Here is a 19,160-nt window from a genome sequence, read left to right as displayed (position 1 = left end):
CTGTTATAGCAGATTACCAATATTTACCGAATTCATATACATATTCACCACTGTTCTGACACTTTTGGGGGGGAAAAAGACCAGAAAAAGGCAACAAGATAAAAATAAATATTGGTTGTTTATATTGGCCTGGTTTTATTTGTTGGATAGTTATGTCAAAAAAAAAAAAAAAGACAAATATCGTCCGATACTGATCTTAGTGCTGCATCCCTAGTTTTTAGAGATGAATAAACTAATCTGGACTGTATTACTTTGTAACAAACATATAAAAGCTTTCTCATTACATCAGCTACCATGGTCATCAGCTATTAATGCACAGAAATAAAAGTAACCTTCACACACCCACACACAGCCAGGCCTGGCAGCAATAAATCAGTCACCAAACCAGTTTGTCATCCCACTTCACCCACTACCACAGACCAGTAAAACCCTGCAGTCAGTATGAAGTAGATGCGTTAGTTTTCTCCTGAATCAGGGCGCCAGGTTACCCAGAAACTCACCACCCAGAACCAGTTAAGTGGAAGTCTCTGGGTCACCTTTGGGTCAGGGAAGATAATGATGTGGGAGGATGAGGGTTATCAGAAGCAAAGAGAGAGGAGGGGGATCAGTAGCAAGAGACAAGCTGTTAGGGCAGAAAGTTATCAGGGAAGGGTCGCCAAAAATGACCAGAAAGGATCTTTTAATAGTTTTGTGAGGTTTAACATTAATCCAGGATTTTATGACAAAACTTACCTTTCACATTCCTACAAGTAAATCCCAATATATTCGGTTTTTCCTTCTACTTCAGTTTATATAATTTCAAGTAATTTTTCATTGCAAGCAAATAAAGTGACTCACTTCTAACTGAAACTACAGGAAATGTAGCTCTATTGCACTGCCACCTGCTGTCCGGATTCTGTCATAACAGGATAAGAATCTTCCCCTGAAGCTACTGGTCATTTTCTTGCTGCTACAGTCACAGATAATATAAAGTAATAAATAAAACACGTTGTGGTCGTACCTGGACTCAGCTCCACCAGATAAGGCAGTTTCTCCGGCGGCATGGAGCCATCTTTCCCTCTTAGCCCCTTGTCGTCCTTCCTCCCCTTCCTGGGCTGGTAATCCGGAGGTCTCTTCTTCAGCTGGAACACCATCGCTCCTGATGCCATAAAGAAACGCAGCTTTTACAAAAAACTCAATAGAGTAAATTAAAAAAATTATAATAAAGCGAGCACATTGTTCTTCTCTGCAATTCAGATCGAACACAATCAAGGACCTAAAAACAAAACAAATATTCAAACAGAACCTCATAAGAAAGTAAGCGCCCCCAAAGCACACTGACAGCGGTTCAAATACAACAAATTTGTTTCAGCAGATTTCTTATCGAAGAGGACAAAAGTCACATATGGGGTACTGCAAGGCTCAATCCTAGGACTCCTGTTAAATAATATCAATATGCTCCCACTAGAAAATAAAATTCCCCTGAATTTAAAATTTCACTTTGAAAAAAAAAATTCACTTTGAACTGCCTTGTTGCTGAAATGTGATTTACAAATAAACTTGAGTCAATTATGTTGCTGTGGAGCAATTTCTTTATTTTTTTCAATTCACCCAAAAGAGTCTTCAAGCATAGACCACCTGCTAAAAGTCACTCCATACACTGCAAAAACACAAATCTTACCAAGTATTTTTGGTCTAGTTTCTAGTACAACTAGTGCTTTCTTAGTTCACTAGAAATAAGACAAAACCAACTTGCAAGTAAATTTGCAGTCAATAATTCCTTAATATTAATGAGAAAGTACTTGTTATATAATCTCAAGTGATTATTTCACTTGAGATTTAAGAAATTATTGACTTACAATAAGCTCTTATATTTTGCTGAAAAGTTACTTGTAAGTTAGTTTTGTCTTATTTCAAGTTTACTAAAATATTTGCACCAGAAACTAGATTGAAAATATTTGGTAAGAATTTGTGTTTTTGGAGGCTCATCGTCTCAGTTTAGATTTAAGTCCAAACTTTGACTAGGCCACTAAATAAGGATGCACTGATTACAAGCCAGACCAGGTGAGCCTTAGAACCTGAACTTTTTCAGAACCTTTATCCTAATTCCTGTTGTTTCCCTTTATGTGAGTTCTTGGTTTTACATGTCTGGCACTAATCCACCCTGGGTGTGGCTATTTAACCGATCCCAAAAAACAAAAACAAAAAAGTTGTTAATGACAGTTAATTTATGATTTTACAATACAAGCAATTAGACTTTGACACTGGCTGGTTGGTTTGGACACCTTTGTCCCCTTAATAAATTAAATTATCTTTTGAAAACGTATATCTCTATTCACTCAGGTTTTTTGCGATTGGTATTAAGATTTGTTTGTTTCAAGTGGTTTGTTTAAAGGTTTTAAATCAGGTTCTGACAGGACAAAATGACAAAGGATACGATTTGGCAAAATGACTCATTTGCATCCGCAAAGCAAAAATATACATTCAGAGTAATAAAAAGCTGTAATGACAGCTCTGGAGCAGAAGGGGGCAGCAGTAATCAAAAGACAGGAAGTGAATCCAGTTGGTTTTGTACCTCTGTCTGCAGGCCAGTCCCTGAGGATCTGCAGAGGACAGTCCAGATCATCCAGGATCACCTCTTTACCCGTCTTTTCTTCCTGCTGCAAACATCCACACAAATAAAAGTTAAAACAAGTTCAACCAGATCAAAAACACTTCTAATATGTTTACGAAGATTTAATTCACACTAAAAACATGTTTGAGTTGAAATTTCAAGCTTTTAATTGATTAAATTAAAGCTGAATAGGAATACAAATTAACTGTAAGGTTTTTAGATGAAAGGACCGGACAGAATTGACGGCATTTACTGTACTGTGAACAGAACTACGTAGTAACTAGTAACTTTTACTTTTTGGAAAAATGTACTTCTAGGAGTACTTTTACTATGCTGTACTTTTTACTTGAGTAACTGATTTATGAGTTATCACTACTCTTACTCTAGTAAAGTTTCTGAATATTAAAGTACAGGTTTGTTTGTATCAAAAATTCACCATTTACAGACAAAACCTGCAATTTTATTAAAGTTTTGCAAGTTTTATAGTGAAAGAAAATGAATTGGATTTTTTTTGTTATTATTTTGCAACTATGTTACTTGTATGAATTATTTTATTTTGGTTCTCAAAATACCAAAATGTCTGCATAACCAGGCCTGTTACAAAAACATTTTGCTGGATGATAAATTATCCCAGAAATGATAGTGATAAATGATATTATTGTTATTTTGAGACCATTTTTGTGTAAGATTATAACAGTAGTAAAATAATGCAAGTTATCAAAGATCAATAAACTTATTTTGTAAAGAAAACTTAACACAGAAAGTGGACAATATTTTAAATCTAAAAAATAAATTAAAAACAATAAATGAAACAAAAATAAAAACACACACACCCATAAATGAAATGAATTATCAAGTTTCTAAACAAAATTGGTCTTTAAAAAATATGAATTAAATTACTAAGCGAATTTTAATTTATCATGAGATTAATTGGTTTGTCTGATTATGTAATTTTAAAAAAAAATATTGATGTTTTGTTCAGTTATTCTTTTTTACCAAATACTTTTACTTGTAGTACTGCTTTTACTTTAGTAAAACCATTAAACAGGACTTGTTTGTAATGGCTTGGTGCAGCGGTTGGGTTTTTACCCGGGCTATGCAGTACTCCCTGGGGTTCTCCTTCTCCAGCCCGTACTTCTCCAGCGCCTCCACCACAGCGAAGTCGGCCGTGTCTCTGGTGGACATCAGGATGGTCTTGTAGGGGATGTTGGGCTTCAGGCTGTCAGCGTAAATCTTCAAAGTTCCCCCTGCAGACAGCAGAGCATTTGTTGCATTCAGATGAACCCAAACTAGGGCAGAACAACAAATCATTAACAATGGACACTTGATTAATATCAATTGGTAATATGTCTGACAGAATATTCAATAATTTCACAGAACTCCGATCCAGAATCGCCCAGCATTCTAGCCAAGCTAGGTTGGTGGAATCAACTAACTCGTTCATTCTTTGGTTGCCTAGCAACTCACTCATTCTTTGGTTACCTAGCAACCACCTGCTGAGTAACTGGCGCAGCAGCAATTTCAGATATCACCACTGTTCCTCGTAACTACATCAAAGTAAAACAACGGCATGAAAATATATTTATGTATAACAAAAAAAAACTAACCAATAATTATCGATATCGACTGATATGATAAATTTTTCAGCTACGTCACCAAGCTTCAAAACCAAAAACATTGGCAGAGGAGGTTGATTTTTTTCCCCACAGATGATCTGTTTCATACTAAACTATCACAACATACTGCAGCTTTAATAAAGGGAACTTCAAAGTTCCCCAAAATTACTTAGTACAGGTAAATTTTTCTAGCGTCTAAACAGGTAGTTACTGAGAGTAAATGTTCAAAAGTTATAATTTATTCAGTCATTCCAAAATTTGACCTTAGAGGAACACACCCACTTTAAAAAAAACAAACAAATTAAATTCAAAAATACTTTATTAATAGTATTTAATAAAATACTAAATAAATACTCCTGGTCCCCCTCCTGGTCCACCATCCGGCGTCTCAGGAGGGGGAAGCAGTACGGCACCAACACTGTTTACAGTGGGGATGGTGTGCTGCTGACCTCAACTCGGGACGTTGCGGGCCGGTGGGCAGAGTACTTTGAAGACCTCCTCAATCCCACCAACATGCCTTCCATTGAGCCCTTTGATACAGGCTGTCAGGTCCCTGTATGACCGGTGTCAGAGTCTGGTCCGCATTGCCGGCAGTAAGTCGGGCTCGTTTCCGGTGAGAGTTGGACTCCGCCATGGCTGCCCTTTGTCACCAATTCTGTTTCATTACTTTCATGGACAGAATTTCTAGGCACAGCCAAGGTGTTGAGGGGATCCGATTTGGTGGCCTTAGGATCTCATCTCTGCTTTGTGTGGATGATTTGGTCCTTTTGGCTTCATCAGGTTGTGATCTGCAGCTCTCGCTGGAGCGGTTCGCAGCCGAGTGTGAAGCGGCCAGGATGAGTATCAGTGCCTAGGATTGGCGCAGCGTCTGCCGACAAGCAGGTGCTGTACCGGTCCGTCGTGGTGAAGAGAGAGATGAGCCATAAAGCGAAGCTCTCAATTTACAGGTCGATTCCCAGCCTCATCTATGGTCATGAGCTTTGGGTCATGACCGATCGAACGAGATCGCGGATACAAGCGGCAGAAATGGGTTTTCTCCGTAGGGTGTCTAGGCTCTCACTTAGAGATAGGGTGAGAAGCTCAGTCATCCGGGAGTCGCTGCTCCTTCATGTCGAGAGGAGCCAGTTGAGGCTCAGGCATCTGGTCAGGATGCCTCCTGGACGCCTCCCTGGTGAGTGATCCGGTCACGTCCCACTGGGAGGAGGTCCCGGGGAAGACCCAGAACACGCTGGAGGGACTATGTCTCTCGGCTGGCCTGGGAACGCCTTGGGATTTCCCCGGAGGAGCTGGAACAAGTGGCCAGGGAGAGGGAAGTCTGGGCCTCCCTTCTGAAGCTGCTACCCCCGCAACCCGATAAAGTGGAAGAAAATACATGGATAGATGGATGAATACTTTATTAATTCCCAAAAGGGAATTTAAATGTTGTTTTATAATCAAAGTTTCTTCAAAGTGCTGTAGACAGTAAGAATCCCCTTTAGCACTCTGTATTACAGCTTTATAATGAATTTAGGTAAAAAAATTATGTTAAAAAGTGTTTCAGAAATATTCCAGAGATATTTTTAGAAGCTGTATTTTTTGCAGAGGAGAGTTTCTGCCTCACCAGCTGTCCGGACCGCGGACAGACAGTGGTTAGAGCCGTTTCTGGAGCCGCTTCACTCATCCTTCCATCTGTCTGTCTGGCGCAGCGATTAGGTAATGCCTTAGTCACAAACCCAACCAGTCAGCGTGTTTGTGCCGTTCACTCAACATGCCTCTCAGTGTGTGTAAACATGTCGGCGTGAGACTTTCTAACATATGGCGCTCCTGGGGTTCAGTTACAGCCACGTCAAAAGATCAATGCCGACTACGACAACATGGCTTCACTATCGCTAAAACCTGCAGAATGAAATGCAACAGAACCGAGTCAGCGCATGAAAACAAACTGCTACTGAAAATCATCGACATAAACTTTAATTTAAACCTTTCTGTAGATCCTGATGAGAGACCATAGCAGCAGCAGCAGCGACCTGTGATCTTCAGGTCACTCTGCAGATTAACTCTGGGATCACATGAGACTCAACTCCAGCAAAACAAAGACTTATTCTAAAGCTTTATGCTTTCAACTTTTGTCATGAAAATATAACAGCATATTCTCTGGAAAAAGGTTTTTATTAGCTTTGTTTATAGATGACTAATTGTACTAAATCGGGTTGGAGCCAAATAATCAGAGAGTCATATCAAAACAGGGAGGAAACATGCTAACATTAGCCTAGCATTTCAGCAAACTATACCTGTTAGGACAAAATACTTGAAACAGAGAAAAAGAGATAGGAAATACTTCACCATGTTTAGTTTTCGGGGATGTACAATGATTCAGTGAAAGAACAAATAACTATAAAAGTGCACTTTTTAGAGAGATTGGTTTGGAAAACAACATTTTAAAAAATCCAGACTACTCTCTGCCAAATATCTGATCCAGAAATTAATCTGAACAGGAAACAACTTGGGAGATTTAAAATCTTTTCAAATTATTGAGGCACTTTGACCTCCGGTAATGAAAACATCGGAACTTTTTTCCTGCTTTCCTCTGTATTTGGAGTCAGAGGCCCAAACCGCGGTAACAGCTTTGCTTCGTTCTAACGATCTGAGCAGCGTATTCTAACAGAATTAAACGGTATCAACCACCATTTAACGTACCCGACTCTGGCCTTCCATCGCTGCTCATGAACTCCTGCATCCGTTTCTCCAGTTTCTGCTGCCGCCTCCTCTTCATCACCACCTCCGGGTTGGAGATCGTCCTGGTGAAGCTGGTTTCTGGCATGTCCTTATAAACCTCCGCCGCCAGACGGTTATTCTCCCTAAATCAAAAAAATATACAGACGGTGGAGGATGTGGATTTAAAAAAAAAAAACAACACACAGGAGACGGAACAGCCAGGTCAGAGGTCAAGCAGTGTGCAGCCGGTTTGATTTACCCGTCCTCGCGGCTCAGAATCTGTTCATCTCCGTCTGGGATCCGAGCAAACTCTTTCTCCCTCTTCTTCTTCTCCTTCTTCTCCTTCTTGGACAAAGTCCTTTTGAAGTTCTGTATCACTCCGTCTTTCTCCTTCTCCGGTCCGTTACTCTGACTCTTCTGGCGAGAATCAGACAAAAGGTAAATCAGAGCAAAAATGTTTCTGCAAAAACAAACCAGGTTAGGAAGGAATCAAACCTCAGAGAGAAAGGAAAGAAGAAATAAAGCAGCAGAATTTCGGACAGACGGAGGTACGGAGGGTCTGACGGATGGACAGACAGACTGATGCACAGATGGACAGATGGCCGAACAGATATGGGTGCGTGGACAAACGGACGGATAAATGTATGGACGGACGTACAGATGGATGGATGGATGGATGGATGGATGGACGGACGTACAGATGGATGGATGATAATTGGATGGATGGACTTCAGGGTTAATCAGTCAGAAACTCAGCAGCTAATGCTAAAGCTAAAGCTGCGTCTCTGTTTCATGTCGAAGCGAGGCGGTGTGATGCAGAGTGATGTGGAGTGATACAAAGTGATGCGGCACTCTGCGTCTCACCTTGGGCAGGACGTCGTTCTCGTTCTTCAGGACGAAGCGTCCCTCCCTGTCATCTTTGTTCCAGTTGAGCTGAACCACCAGCGGCTTCTCGTCCAGGTCCAGCTGGCGCTCTTCTGAAACACAAAGCCAGCGGTTCATGCAGCAGTCGGCAGACTGGGGCGGGAGCCGCGCGGCCCACAGTACTCACCGCCGCTGACGTGGACCTCGTACAGCGAGTACTTGGGCGACGACAGCATCCTCATGTCCGGCCTGAACTTCTCCGCCAACGTCTCGATGACGTCCTGCGTCGTCGCCGTGCTGGAGACCCGGATGCACTTTGTGGCAAAGTTCCCGGCCACCCGGTCCTGGAAGTAGAACCGCATCACGCCATGGAACTCCAGGTCCTTTTCAGAAAAAAACAGAACAAACGCAGCGTCCATTATGTGTTTATTTAGACTGGAAACTGCAAAAACAAGAGCAGAATTTACAACAATTGTGTTTATACGCAACAATGAAAGAAAAAAGTAAACCGGAAAATAAAATAAACCTAAACTGCTGCTAATGTCAAACTGTGCTGCAAGATAACAAATAACAATTATGGAAAAAAAGTTTAGAATGTAGAAAATATGAAAAATGTGAAGCTGTTTTTCAAAGCTTTTTCAAAGTCAGTGTTTGATTTCTGCCACATTTATTCCATGAAAGACAAACTTTTGGTTACATGGGACAAAATGGGCAAGTCAAAAGGATTTATTGTACCTAATCAACAATAAACTAAGCATGTAATACTTTAATTAAATAAATAAAATAGTCAGAAACGCATATGCATTATTACAGATTCAAAACTTAAAAAGGCTTTTGCATGTTTGACTTAAAGAAATTTAGCTAATTTTCTGAAAAAATAAACAATATGTAATTTCTGAGCAGTAGAATCAGGATTTATTGAACTCTTTCTTTGAATATGCTTGCTTTAGCCAAGTTTAATAAATAAATTAAAGTCAACTTTTGAGTAGAAGTCAAACAAATGTGATCTTTTCAAATAAAAAATTAAAAGTTTATTTAAAGACAAATAATTGTTATAACGGATGGAAAGGCTTATTTTTTCAGACAGATTGCAATCTGCAAAAGTAAGAAGATCTGAGTTAAATGGGAAAAATAATTGTGGTAAATTATTCTTCTACCACAATTATTTTTGCCTTATTTGTTTAATTTAATGTCTAATTTGAGTCGAAACAAAACAAAAACAAAAATAAAAAAACTGGTCCAGACACAATCATTCCAGGAGCCACAAATGGCCCCCAGGCCACATTTTGGAAACTCACATTCATGTATGGACTGTGATTGTTGACATTTTCAGATAAGTTTCTTTTTTTAATTCAACTCTTTTTCAAGTATATCAACTTTATTGGTTTCTTAGATTTGCAGTAGAATTTGAGACCAAAAGTAGAAAAATCTTGAAGTGAATGGAAAAAAAGCCAAACTCTTATTACGGAGGAATTAAAAACTCAAACAAAACTAACCAGGTCAGAAATTGAAGAATTTAAAGGTAAATTGTTTCAAATTATATTTCTTGAGTTCGTTTTGAGAGGAAATCTTCATTTTCCCTGTAATTAGAAGCAAATGACAGTAATTTCCAGGAAAAGCCCACTTCCTCCCTGACCTGTAAATCGAATCAATTAACTTCAGTTCAACTTTATTATCTCATCTTCTCCCCCCTCTGGTTTGCGGCGCTTGTTTAAGGAAATCTCTCCTGCAGGCAAACACACGGATGGAAGTTCAAACACGGCCGTTTGTTTCCTACAGCGATGGAGCAGAAAAGCCTGAAACGTAAACACGCCGTCATTTTCTGATGCAGCTGGAGCGCACAGCAGTAAAAATAAAAATTTTGACCTCATGTTTCATCACAGACGACACCAGAATCATCTCTCAAATTCCCAGCATTCCATTCTCCTTATGCGAGCGTTATCTGGTATCGAAAACCAAAGAAAAACAGATCTGAGCGAGAAAATAAATGATTTTGGAGGTTTGTGGCATGAAGTAAATCTGACAAAAAATTTAAAGAGGAAATAACCTGAATTTACAGAAAACCAGGATGTCAGCTGAGGACACATTTCCTCTGTCGGTGTTTGAATATTAAATTAAAAAACGCCATGTCAGCATTTGAACAACCATCTAAGGCAGGAGTGTCCAAAGTGCGGCCCGGAGGTCATTTGCGGCCGTGGGGAAAATTCTGTGTGGTCCACAATTCACAAATAGCACAGCTTTATGTGCTTAAAACAAATTAAAGTGAAAAAAGGTCAAAGACAAATTAAAATATTCTTTGGTCAACTACATTTTTTGCCATCATTTTGATAGTACAAAGCAGGGCTGAAACGATTAATTTAATAATCCTCAACTAATTTAGTAATCGATTAATCGTTAACTTAATTATACTAAAAAAGGCCATTTTACTGAAATTACAACACACTCGAAGCAGTAATAAAGCCAAAACTGTACAAAAAATATATATTTTATTCTGTTTTAGGCAAAAAAAAAAAAAAAAAAAAAGCGTTTATTTAAAAAAGGAATTCATGTGCAGATTTTAATGTATTTATAGTATTGTAAAAAAAAAAAAAAAAAAAAAAAAAAAAACTTAAGTGGTTAAATGAGAAATTTAACCACTGTGCCAAGTGGTTAAATGTGCCAATTTTTATGTGATTAATCGGCAGAAAAATCAGTTGACTGTCAGAAAAATATATTAATCTATAACTAAAATAATTGTCTGTTGCCTCCAGCAACTTTTACTTGAAAGTAGGAAGGGGGGGGGGACGCACCCATTTATGAAACAAGGCTAAATGTGAATGTTTAAAAACGAAAAAGAGACGTGGATCGTGTTCTTTTAGCCTAGAAAACACCTGCAAACACATCAAAATATTGCATATTTAGTTTGTTTTTACAATGGAATCTTTTTAGCTTTTTTCATACCAAAAAATACTAAATTTTTGTGGCCCACAGCTACTTTTAGCTTCACAGTTGTGGCTCTCAATAAAAAAAGTTTGGACACCCTGAACTAACGTGAGACGGGAGCGTTATGGAGACGGGAGCGTTATGGAGTCAGACATATTCAGAAACTGAAAAAAAACTAAACTCAAAAGACGCAAGAAAAGGCAGGAAACTGATGGGGATGTTTACTTTTTTTTACACAGCAACACTTTCTTTCCCTCGTTTGTTTGCTGGAGTGGAAACGCTGAGCACAGTTTCGATCGGCGGCGACGGGTGGAGTCAGGAATGTGTGTTTCTGTGTGTGTTGTGATTTACTGCTGGAATGTGGGTCATCGCGGGTTGCCGTTGTCAAGCTTGCGTAACCGTTAGTAACTGTTACTGTGGAGACACTAGTCTTCTTGGTTTCAAACAAAGCCAGGCTCAGAGAGAGAGAGAAAGAGAGAAGTGGATAATTAACGCTGCAGGACCGCAGTCACAATGGCCCAGCCCAAACACACACGCAGTTCAAGTTCAATGCAGTAGCATCACTGCTGCATTTAATGTTCTCCTCGTTAGTACAGTGGTGAGTATCCCCGCCTGTCACGCAGGAGACCGGGGTTCGATTCCCAAACGGGGAACAGGTCCCCCCTTTAAAATGAGATCTAGAGCTCAACGGGGTTTACCTGATTAAGTAAAGGAATAATAAAAAATAATAAAATAAAATGTGTCCAACTCAACTCATTAGCAAAATGCTACAAAACGCCAGCTGCTGCTCTTCTTTACAACTGACGCTAGCTCTGCTAGCGCCAGGCTACTCATTAAAACTTTTCAGCTTCATTGAAGAAGCAAGACCTTAATAATTTTATACTTAATAAGCAAACAAGGTTCAAGTTAACCCCTTACCCTGCAGAAATACAAAATCTTACCAAGTGGTTTCTAGTGCAAATATCTTAGTACATTTGAAAGACAAAATTAACTTGCAAGTAAATTTCAGCAAGAAATGACAGCTTGTTTTAAGCTAATAATTCATTAATATTGATTTTAAAAGGACTAGTTCCATTGGCAAATTATGTCACTTGTAATGAGACATTTTCCCTTGAAATAATCTGCCAGTAGATCTAGTACTTTTAAAATCAATATTAAGAAATTATTGACTTCAAACAAGTTCCTATGTCTTGATGAAAATTTGCTTCCAAGTTAATTTTGTCTTATTTCAAGTGAACTAAGATATTTGCACTAGAAACTAGACCAAAATTACTTGGTGATATTTTGTGTTTTTGCAGTGTAAAGCTGCTCAAAATGACATGCCAAAAGTTAATTTTATATACCTCATGAACTACAGGGATTAAATTTATTGTTCTAGTATCAAAATGAAGCTAAAACTAGAAAGCTAATAAGAATCACTTATATTACTGATAGGGCTGTCAATCGAGTAAAATATTTAATCAGATTAATCACTGTTTATCTTTGTAAGCTTGAAATATAAATATTCATGCAGCTGTGGTTCTTGTAGGAATGGTTCCCTGGTCCAGCCCCACTTTCTGCTGCAATTCAACCAATTAGAATCTGAGAAATTATCTTTTTTTGTAGCAGAAAGCAAGTAATGTAGATTCATAGTACTCAACAGCAACTAAGGGAAACCTAATCTACTTCATATGCATACAATAGCAAACCTGACACATCTTATTTCCTAGTTCTTGGGTGCACCACCCCTTTCTGATGCAGCCCAATCCAATTAAACTCAGTCACAGAGTAAAGATTCAGATCCGATTACATAATACGGTCAAATCCAGTCATCAAGTAATGCCAATTGTTATAGGACAATTTAAGGAAGCCCTGATAGTTGGATCAACTTTGTAGAATTGACTCATCAACAAACAAGTTTACTCAAGTTCACTGGAACACACACACACACACACACACACACACACACACACACACACACACACTCAACTACTGCTATTGGCCCAGAGCTGCATACTTGTACCCTGCATGCATGTTTGCATGCCTCTGTGCAACATTCCCCATTCCTGAACAACCAAAGACAAGAGTTGTGGCTATTAAAAAAATAAAAAATCAAGGGTTTAACTTTTCATCCTGGATTTTTGTTAAGATGCACAGAAAGACCAGAGGTTAAAACATAAAAAGAAGAATAATGATTTAATTTACTTTTAAGTTGTTTGGTTGGGATAATGCATATTGACATTTCTGTTCTCCCTGGATAATGTTCATTTTGTTTTGCTTATTACTTATTTTAGTACTAATGGAGCCTTGCAACAAACTTTCGCTCTATATTTATGTTTTAAATGTACAGTTTAACAGCGATAAAGTGTCAATGTCTCAATACAAAGGTTATAAAAACAAGGTTAAAATTACTTAACTATGGTACACACACTGTCTAAAAAGTTTAATTAATACAAACAAATACAAAACAAGGAAACTACAACACAATTATAAAAAGCAGAAGTAGTAATTAAAACTAAATCTACACATTTTTTGATTATCTTTATCACATTAACTGTTATTAATTATATTTAATACACATCCAGAAGTAGAATATCTTCAACAGAAACCAAAAGATTAAACTAATTTATTCCCCCATGGAACTGACTTTTTTTTTTCTTTTTTACTTGAATCTCAAAATATCCTGAATGAAGATGTTTTTATCCTCCTGCTGCATACATTAAATAATTTTTTCCTAATTATGCACACATATTCATCTGTAATCTGAGCAAATGAACCAACTCGGAGTAATTACTGTAAGTCAGAGCGCTGCAGGGCTCTGTGCTGCATCTTAATCCCTCGTCTCCACCGCGTAAAGCAAATCTGTTCACACACAATGACTGATGCTTCACGCTAAACCTGCGAGCTTCAGAGACAGAACTATTTATGATCCAGAAAGAAAGTAGGTCAAGTCTGCAGATAGCTGCTATCTGGCAGATTTAAAGTGTGTCTAAGCTGGAAGTTGACATGCAGAGATATTTGTGACTTCTGCTATCAGGGTGTTTAATAATCAACAACGTGGCTGCAGTCAATGCAACATTTCTCTGACAAAAACATGAAGGAGATTTTCTAGCAGAATATGCAGAACTGAAGATACTTCAGCTTATCTGATAAGAAAAAAGACCAGGACACTGGAAATGTGAATCTTTCAGCATTTAATGATACAACTCCAATTTTTAGGCTCATGATTCGATTCAGAAACTATTTTTAATTCTGAAACCAATTTTTCAATTAAAATAAAACTATAATTTTTGAACTATACAGAATTGAATAGAACCAATTTTTCTATTCATTTATAGATTTATAAATGAATCTATAAATTCATTTATAGATTCTGTTTAAATTATGTGACTGAAAGGAAACAAAAGACTGTAAACAAATATAACATTTACTTAAATGATATAAGGTTCCATAAATCATTTTATAAATAAAAATAGGTTTCTGCAAAAAAATCTCCAACTTAAATGACCAGAATAAGATTAGTTTAGCTAACTGGCTTTTTCTTTAATAAAAAATACAATCGAAGAATTTTTAAATGTTTTTTTTTAATAGATATTTAAATATTAATTGGTATTTGTGTATTTGGAATTGATTCAGAATTCCCAGGACTAGGAATTGATTTTTTTTCTGCATCTCTAAAGTAAAAATTCAGTTAAAAGCACTGTAAAAACAACATCTTACTAAATATGAATGGTTTAGCTTTTAGTGCAAATATCTTAGTACACTTGAAATAAGACAAAACTAACTTACAAGTAACTTTTCAGCGAGATATAAGACATTGTTGTAAGAGTACTACTGTAATTCCATTGACAGATTATTTCACTTATAATATGAGAAACGTGTATTGTTATAAGTGAAAATAATCTGCCAATTGAACTAGTACTTCTTCATCAATATTAAGGGATTATTGACTTAAAACAAGTTCTTATTTCTTGCAGAAAAGTTACTAGTAAGTTAGTTTTGCCTCATTTCAAGGGTACCAAGAAACTAGACCAAAATTAGTTGGTAGGATTTTGTGTTTTTGCACTGAGATGAAAACAACCAAACAAACAGGCTAACCGATAAGCACTTCTTTATTTAAGCTGCATTTATTTTATGTTTTGTGATGACCTGATGGAGTTGGTCTTCTTAAAAAAGTTGTTTCTTTGGCACTACGAATGTTCCAGGAGTTAGATTTATTTTATTGCCTCTCTGCACATACCCCAGAAACATCTGGATTTAGTTACTAGCTCAGGAAGCAAATTCGCAAAAATGACCAATTTCACACACAACTAATCTAAAATCCAATTCTAGAACTGTATGAGTACTAGCTATTAAACCAGTTACAATCTTTTTTTGGAAAAAAAAAAAATCTGTTAATTTTGTGAGCAGCAGGGCCTCATTTTGCTACATTTGGCAAATCTCTGCCTACATTTTGTGTGCGCAGCTGGGAAAATTGTACTTCACACAGGGGGTATTATATTGCTGGTTTTGCAAAAGTGTGAGATTTATACAGGTTTATAAAACAAAAACAACTTTTTCTCCCAGTTTTGTTCATGAACCATTAAGCATAATGAAATGTTACAAACCAAATCTATATCAAAGAGTCATACCAAAACAGAGAGCAATAAGGCTAGCATTAGCCCAGCGACTCAAACGTTATCTGAATGAAAACTCTGGAGCTGACTGCTTTTTTAAGTCACTGGTGAGGAAATGGGACAATCACCATAGTGTTTTACAACATGTGATAATAATGGAGCGAGGTGCTTTATTTTACTGTAATCAGGTATGGAAGCCAACAGGAGACATAAATAATCCTGATCATTACTTTTGTAAATAATAGCTTTTTTAAGGAATATAACTGGAATACAAAGATGGCATACTGTTGTGTTTATTTGGATAACTTCTGTAAATATACAAATTAACAGTCCTACTATAAAGTTCTATAAATTCTAATTTAGTCAAATACTGAAAAAACTATGAAACATAACTATATTTTGGGGTTAAAATCTATAAGTTGGTGATGAATAAGTTTTGTTTCTATCATAACATTCGTAGGATCAACAGCTCTGTATTTTAATGGACTCTGTTCGGTCTGAGCAGTAGTAACAAAAACACTGAAGATCCTCCTTCATGTGCTGCATGTTTTCATTTCAAAAAGCTCCAACACACACATACACACACACATATTTTTATCTCTTTCATTTCAGCTCAGGAATGCTGTACGCCCAGTTGTAAAAGTTACACTAAACACAAGTGGATTAAATGTAAAATGTCTGCCAGACTGAGACAAAAGAACCGCTGTGGCGAGGAAATCCGCTTTAAACAGACAACCTTAAGTCCACCCATGGAGCTTTCTAAAAAAAAACCCTCCAGGTCAAAGTTCTCCAACAGCAGAGGTCAAAGGTCAGGTCTCAGTTTGTATGAGAAAGTGAGTCGATTTCACACACTGGCCAACTGAAACCGGTTCCACCTGCTGCTCATCCCTCACCTGTTTAATGGTTTCTCTTTAAGAAACTGAACCAAACCACTGGAAAAAGTTATACAAGATAAACTCATCACCTGATTCATTCCATAGTAACCAAGTATCTATGGTAATAATGCAACCTAACCAAGTCAAACTTTAAGAAATTAAAAGTTTAAGTATTAAGGACAGGCAAAAATATGAGATGTTTCACTTAAATTTCCCAGAATTTACAGCAATAGACAATAAAATTGTTGTTTTGAAAAAATTTCCAAGTGATATAATGGTAATGGCATAATAATGGAAGTACACCTTCTCAAAGATCAACAAGCTTTAAGTTCTACTGGACAACATTTGAAATATCCACAATATATAATCTAAAAATCAGAAACAACAAATAAAATGAATTATGAAGTCTCTGTAAACAAAGTTGTCCTTGAAAAAAGGCTAGTTGAGAAAAAAATACCAGTTTTTGGTAGAAAGAGAGAAAAGAAAAATTATAAATCATACAAATGGAAATTATTTAACTCCTTTCAATTTATCATGTAATTAAATGATTTATTGCCTATTGTGACAGCCTTATGCAACCTGCTTTACTTGTTTACATTACAAACTTTTCTTTCAGGCGAACCAGAACTTGTATTTTTTCTTTTTGTAAAATAAAAAAATCATTTTAGAGATCAAGATCTCAAACTAACTTTGATTACGGCTTTTTAAAGAAAGAATCAAACACTTTGTTTTTATGAAGAGAATGCAAAAGATATAAGCATAAAAGAAGTACAAGATTCACAATTTTTTATGTGAAATGATTTACATATTTTTCCATCAAAGTCTTTTGTGCTCTGTGTATTAACTCTGGCTGCAGGCTGTTAAATTTAGCACCCATCAGAACTGTAAAACATTCATAAATACTTGGGGCTGTTGCATTTTTCTCAGAAGATGCTCGCAGGTATCAGCTTCAAAGTCTCATTTGCTCCCTCATTGTTTTTCTATGATTATAATATAACAACCCGCCTAGTTAGCCGACAAAAGGGACCCTTTTTTTTTTTTTAGAAGGACTACAAACTGCTTTTGATTTCAAAAGCAGAGAAACACTGATTCAAAACATGCAACAAGCAGAGAAACAAGAAGGAAATAAAATCCAAGTTTTAATCAGAAACAGCCGTCAACACTTGCACACACCGTTATATCTTGTTTATGTTTATCTTTCCTCCACATCTCCTTTCAACCATAAAAACAGCACGCCTTTTGGTGTGTGTGTGTGGTAGGCAGGGGGTTATCAGGTGGTAAGGAAACTAACCAGAGCTATTTATCTGAGCCTGTGAATCACTTTAGGCCTTGGAGTGTGATGTTTCATCCACTGAGCCTGAACAGAGCTGCATTTCTGCGTTTCAAGATATTACACTGAAAAAAAACAGAGTTAAATTATAACCAAGGCAATCGTTCAATAAGCTGGTTTTAGTGTCAAATAAATAAATCATGGCATAAAGAACTCAAAAGGCTTCGCCGTATAAATCTAACATGAAGCATTCACAACCGAGATGATCTTCCAGGGCAGTTGGAAGCTTTTTCTGGGCCCGGGGCAGGATAATCCGAGATGGGCCCCCCGCCCACAGTGATCTGGAACTAGTCAAAAATGTATCCATAATTAACATTTAAAAATATATTTAACTTTCTCCCTTAGTCTCCAAACTTCTCCATCGTTGGCTTTTTAAATTTTACATGTTTATTTGAATAAAACTTTATTGAAAGAAATGTGTATATATATATATATATAAAATATATTTATAATATATGCTTAAAAATCCTAATTTAATATTAAATAAAATAAACATGTGGGGAAATTTTATTACATTTTTAATATTTTTTTCTTTTATGTGTTAAATTACATAATGGTAGTATTTTCCCCCCATTAAGTAAATTATTCTCCGGTAATTTATTTTATTTAAAAATAAATTTATTATGTACCCCAGCACAAGACCAGGAAGCAAAACATGTAATTATTAAACATTTAAATAATAAAAATATTTTTATGTATTTATTTAAGAAAAAGATTTTATGCAAACATCTCCAGTTTTATAAAAAAAAAAAATTCACATGCATAACTATTCACTTTAGGACATTTTCAATTATTTAATTTTCTCACGCTTCTCTAGTTAAAATGGTGAGACAGAGCCGGCCCAAGGCATAAGTAGTCCTCAACATATAACACTCAGCTTATTCAGAATATTTCAGCACTGATAAATTTAAAACTTGCAAGATTTAAAAGTATTTACAAGTTGACTTTGTAAAAGTGCAAAAATTAAGCATCAACATTTGATTGTTTTATCATGGTAACATTTTGATGCTTCAACTTAATTTTTTGAACTCAGTTTGTTCACAAATACAGCCCAGCAAACAGCAAACATCCATCTATGATTGCGGTCAACCTTGGCCAATTAGTGGTGATGAGGTCCTAAACAGAAAGATGGGCCCCCAAATTATTCTGCTTAAGGCCCCATAAAACTTTTTGCCAGCCCTGCATATCTACAATGTCAGCAGATATAAATCAATAAATCATCAGAACAACAAAGATTGTGTGAAAACTTCAACAAAAATTGTATAAATGTAAATTACTTTAAAACATTACTCCAGCATAAATTAAAAGTGTGGTAGAGGATGACTACACCTCACAGCACACTGCTTAAAAAAGTTACGAAAGTAAATGTAAGAGAGTAAATGTAAGTAGTTTGAATCCAGCTGAAATAAAAATGCTCAAAAACTGAAGGAATGAATCAAGTTTTTATAAACACTGACGTTTTCTGGAGAAAAAAAACCAACATAAAAATGCAAATTCTCCATCTAATTTTCATAGCAGAAAGTGATACTGCTGGTCTGTCTTTAATTAAGTAAAATAGCTAAATCCCTCGTAACCATGGAGACATAAGATTACATTTGAATTTGAATTTTTTAGCGGTATTGAAAAGATTAATTTTAAGAGAAGGGAGGAGGAGAAACTTTCTGGATAATG

At 36.6% G+C, this 19,160-nt stretch overlaps 1 protein-coding gene across 16 annotated transcripts in view; it reads right to left on the bottom strand.

Annotated features, from left to right (window-relative positions):
* afdna (afadin, adherens junction formation factor a) overlaps nucleotides 1-19,160 on the bottom strand; it is a 110,495-nt gene that overhangs the window by 70,330 nt on the left and 21,005 nt on the right. For 10 of the 16 annotated variants that reach the window (XM_028040515.1, XM_028040519.1, XM_028040526.1 and 7 more), the window contains exons 2-8: nucleotides 7,955-8,150; nucleotides 7,768-7,880; nucleotides 7,163-7,320; nucleotides 6,886-7,046; nucleotides 3,683-3,840; nucleotides 2,555-2,639; nucleotides 1,001-1,138 (exon numbers count right to left, since the gene is read on the bottom strand). In XM_028040515.1, the coding sequence (XP_027896316.1) occupies nucleotides 1,001-1,138; nucleotides 2,555-2,639; nucleotides 3,683-3,840; nucleotides 6,886-7,046; nucleotides 7,163-7,320; nucleotides 7,768-7,880; nucleotides 7,955-8,150 (1,009 nt within the window). The remainder of the gene's footprint in view (nucleotides 1-1,000; nucleotides 1,139-2,554; nucleotides 2,640-3,682; nucleotides 3,841-6,885; nucleotides 7,047-7,162; nucleotides 7,321-7,767; nucleotides 7,881-7,954; nucleotides 8,151-19,160) is intronic. The other 6 variants (XM_028040517.1, XM_028040530.1, XM_028040527.1 and 3 more) reach the window with 3 other exon arrangements.

This window comes from Xiphophorus couchianus, chromosome 15, assembly GCF_001444195.1.
Source record: "Xiphophorus couchianus chromosome 15, X_couchianus-1.0, whole genome shotgun sequence".
Lineage (NCBI taxonomy): Eukaryota > Metazoa > Chordata > Actinopteri > Cyprinodontiformes > Poeciliidae > Xiphophorus > Xiphophorus couchianus.
This window is presented reverse-complemented; position numbering and strand designations above follow the sequence as displayed.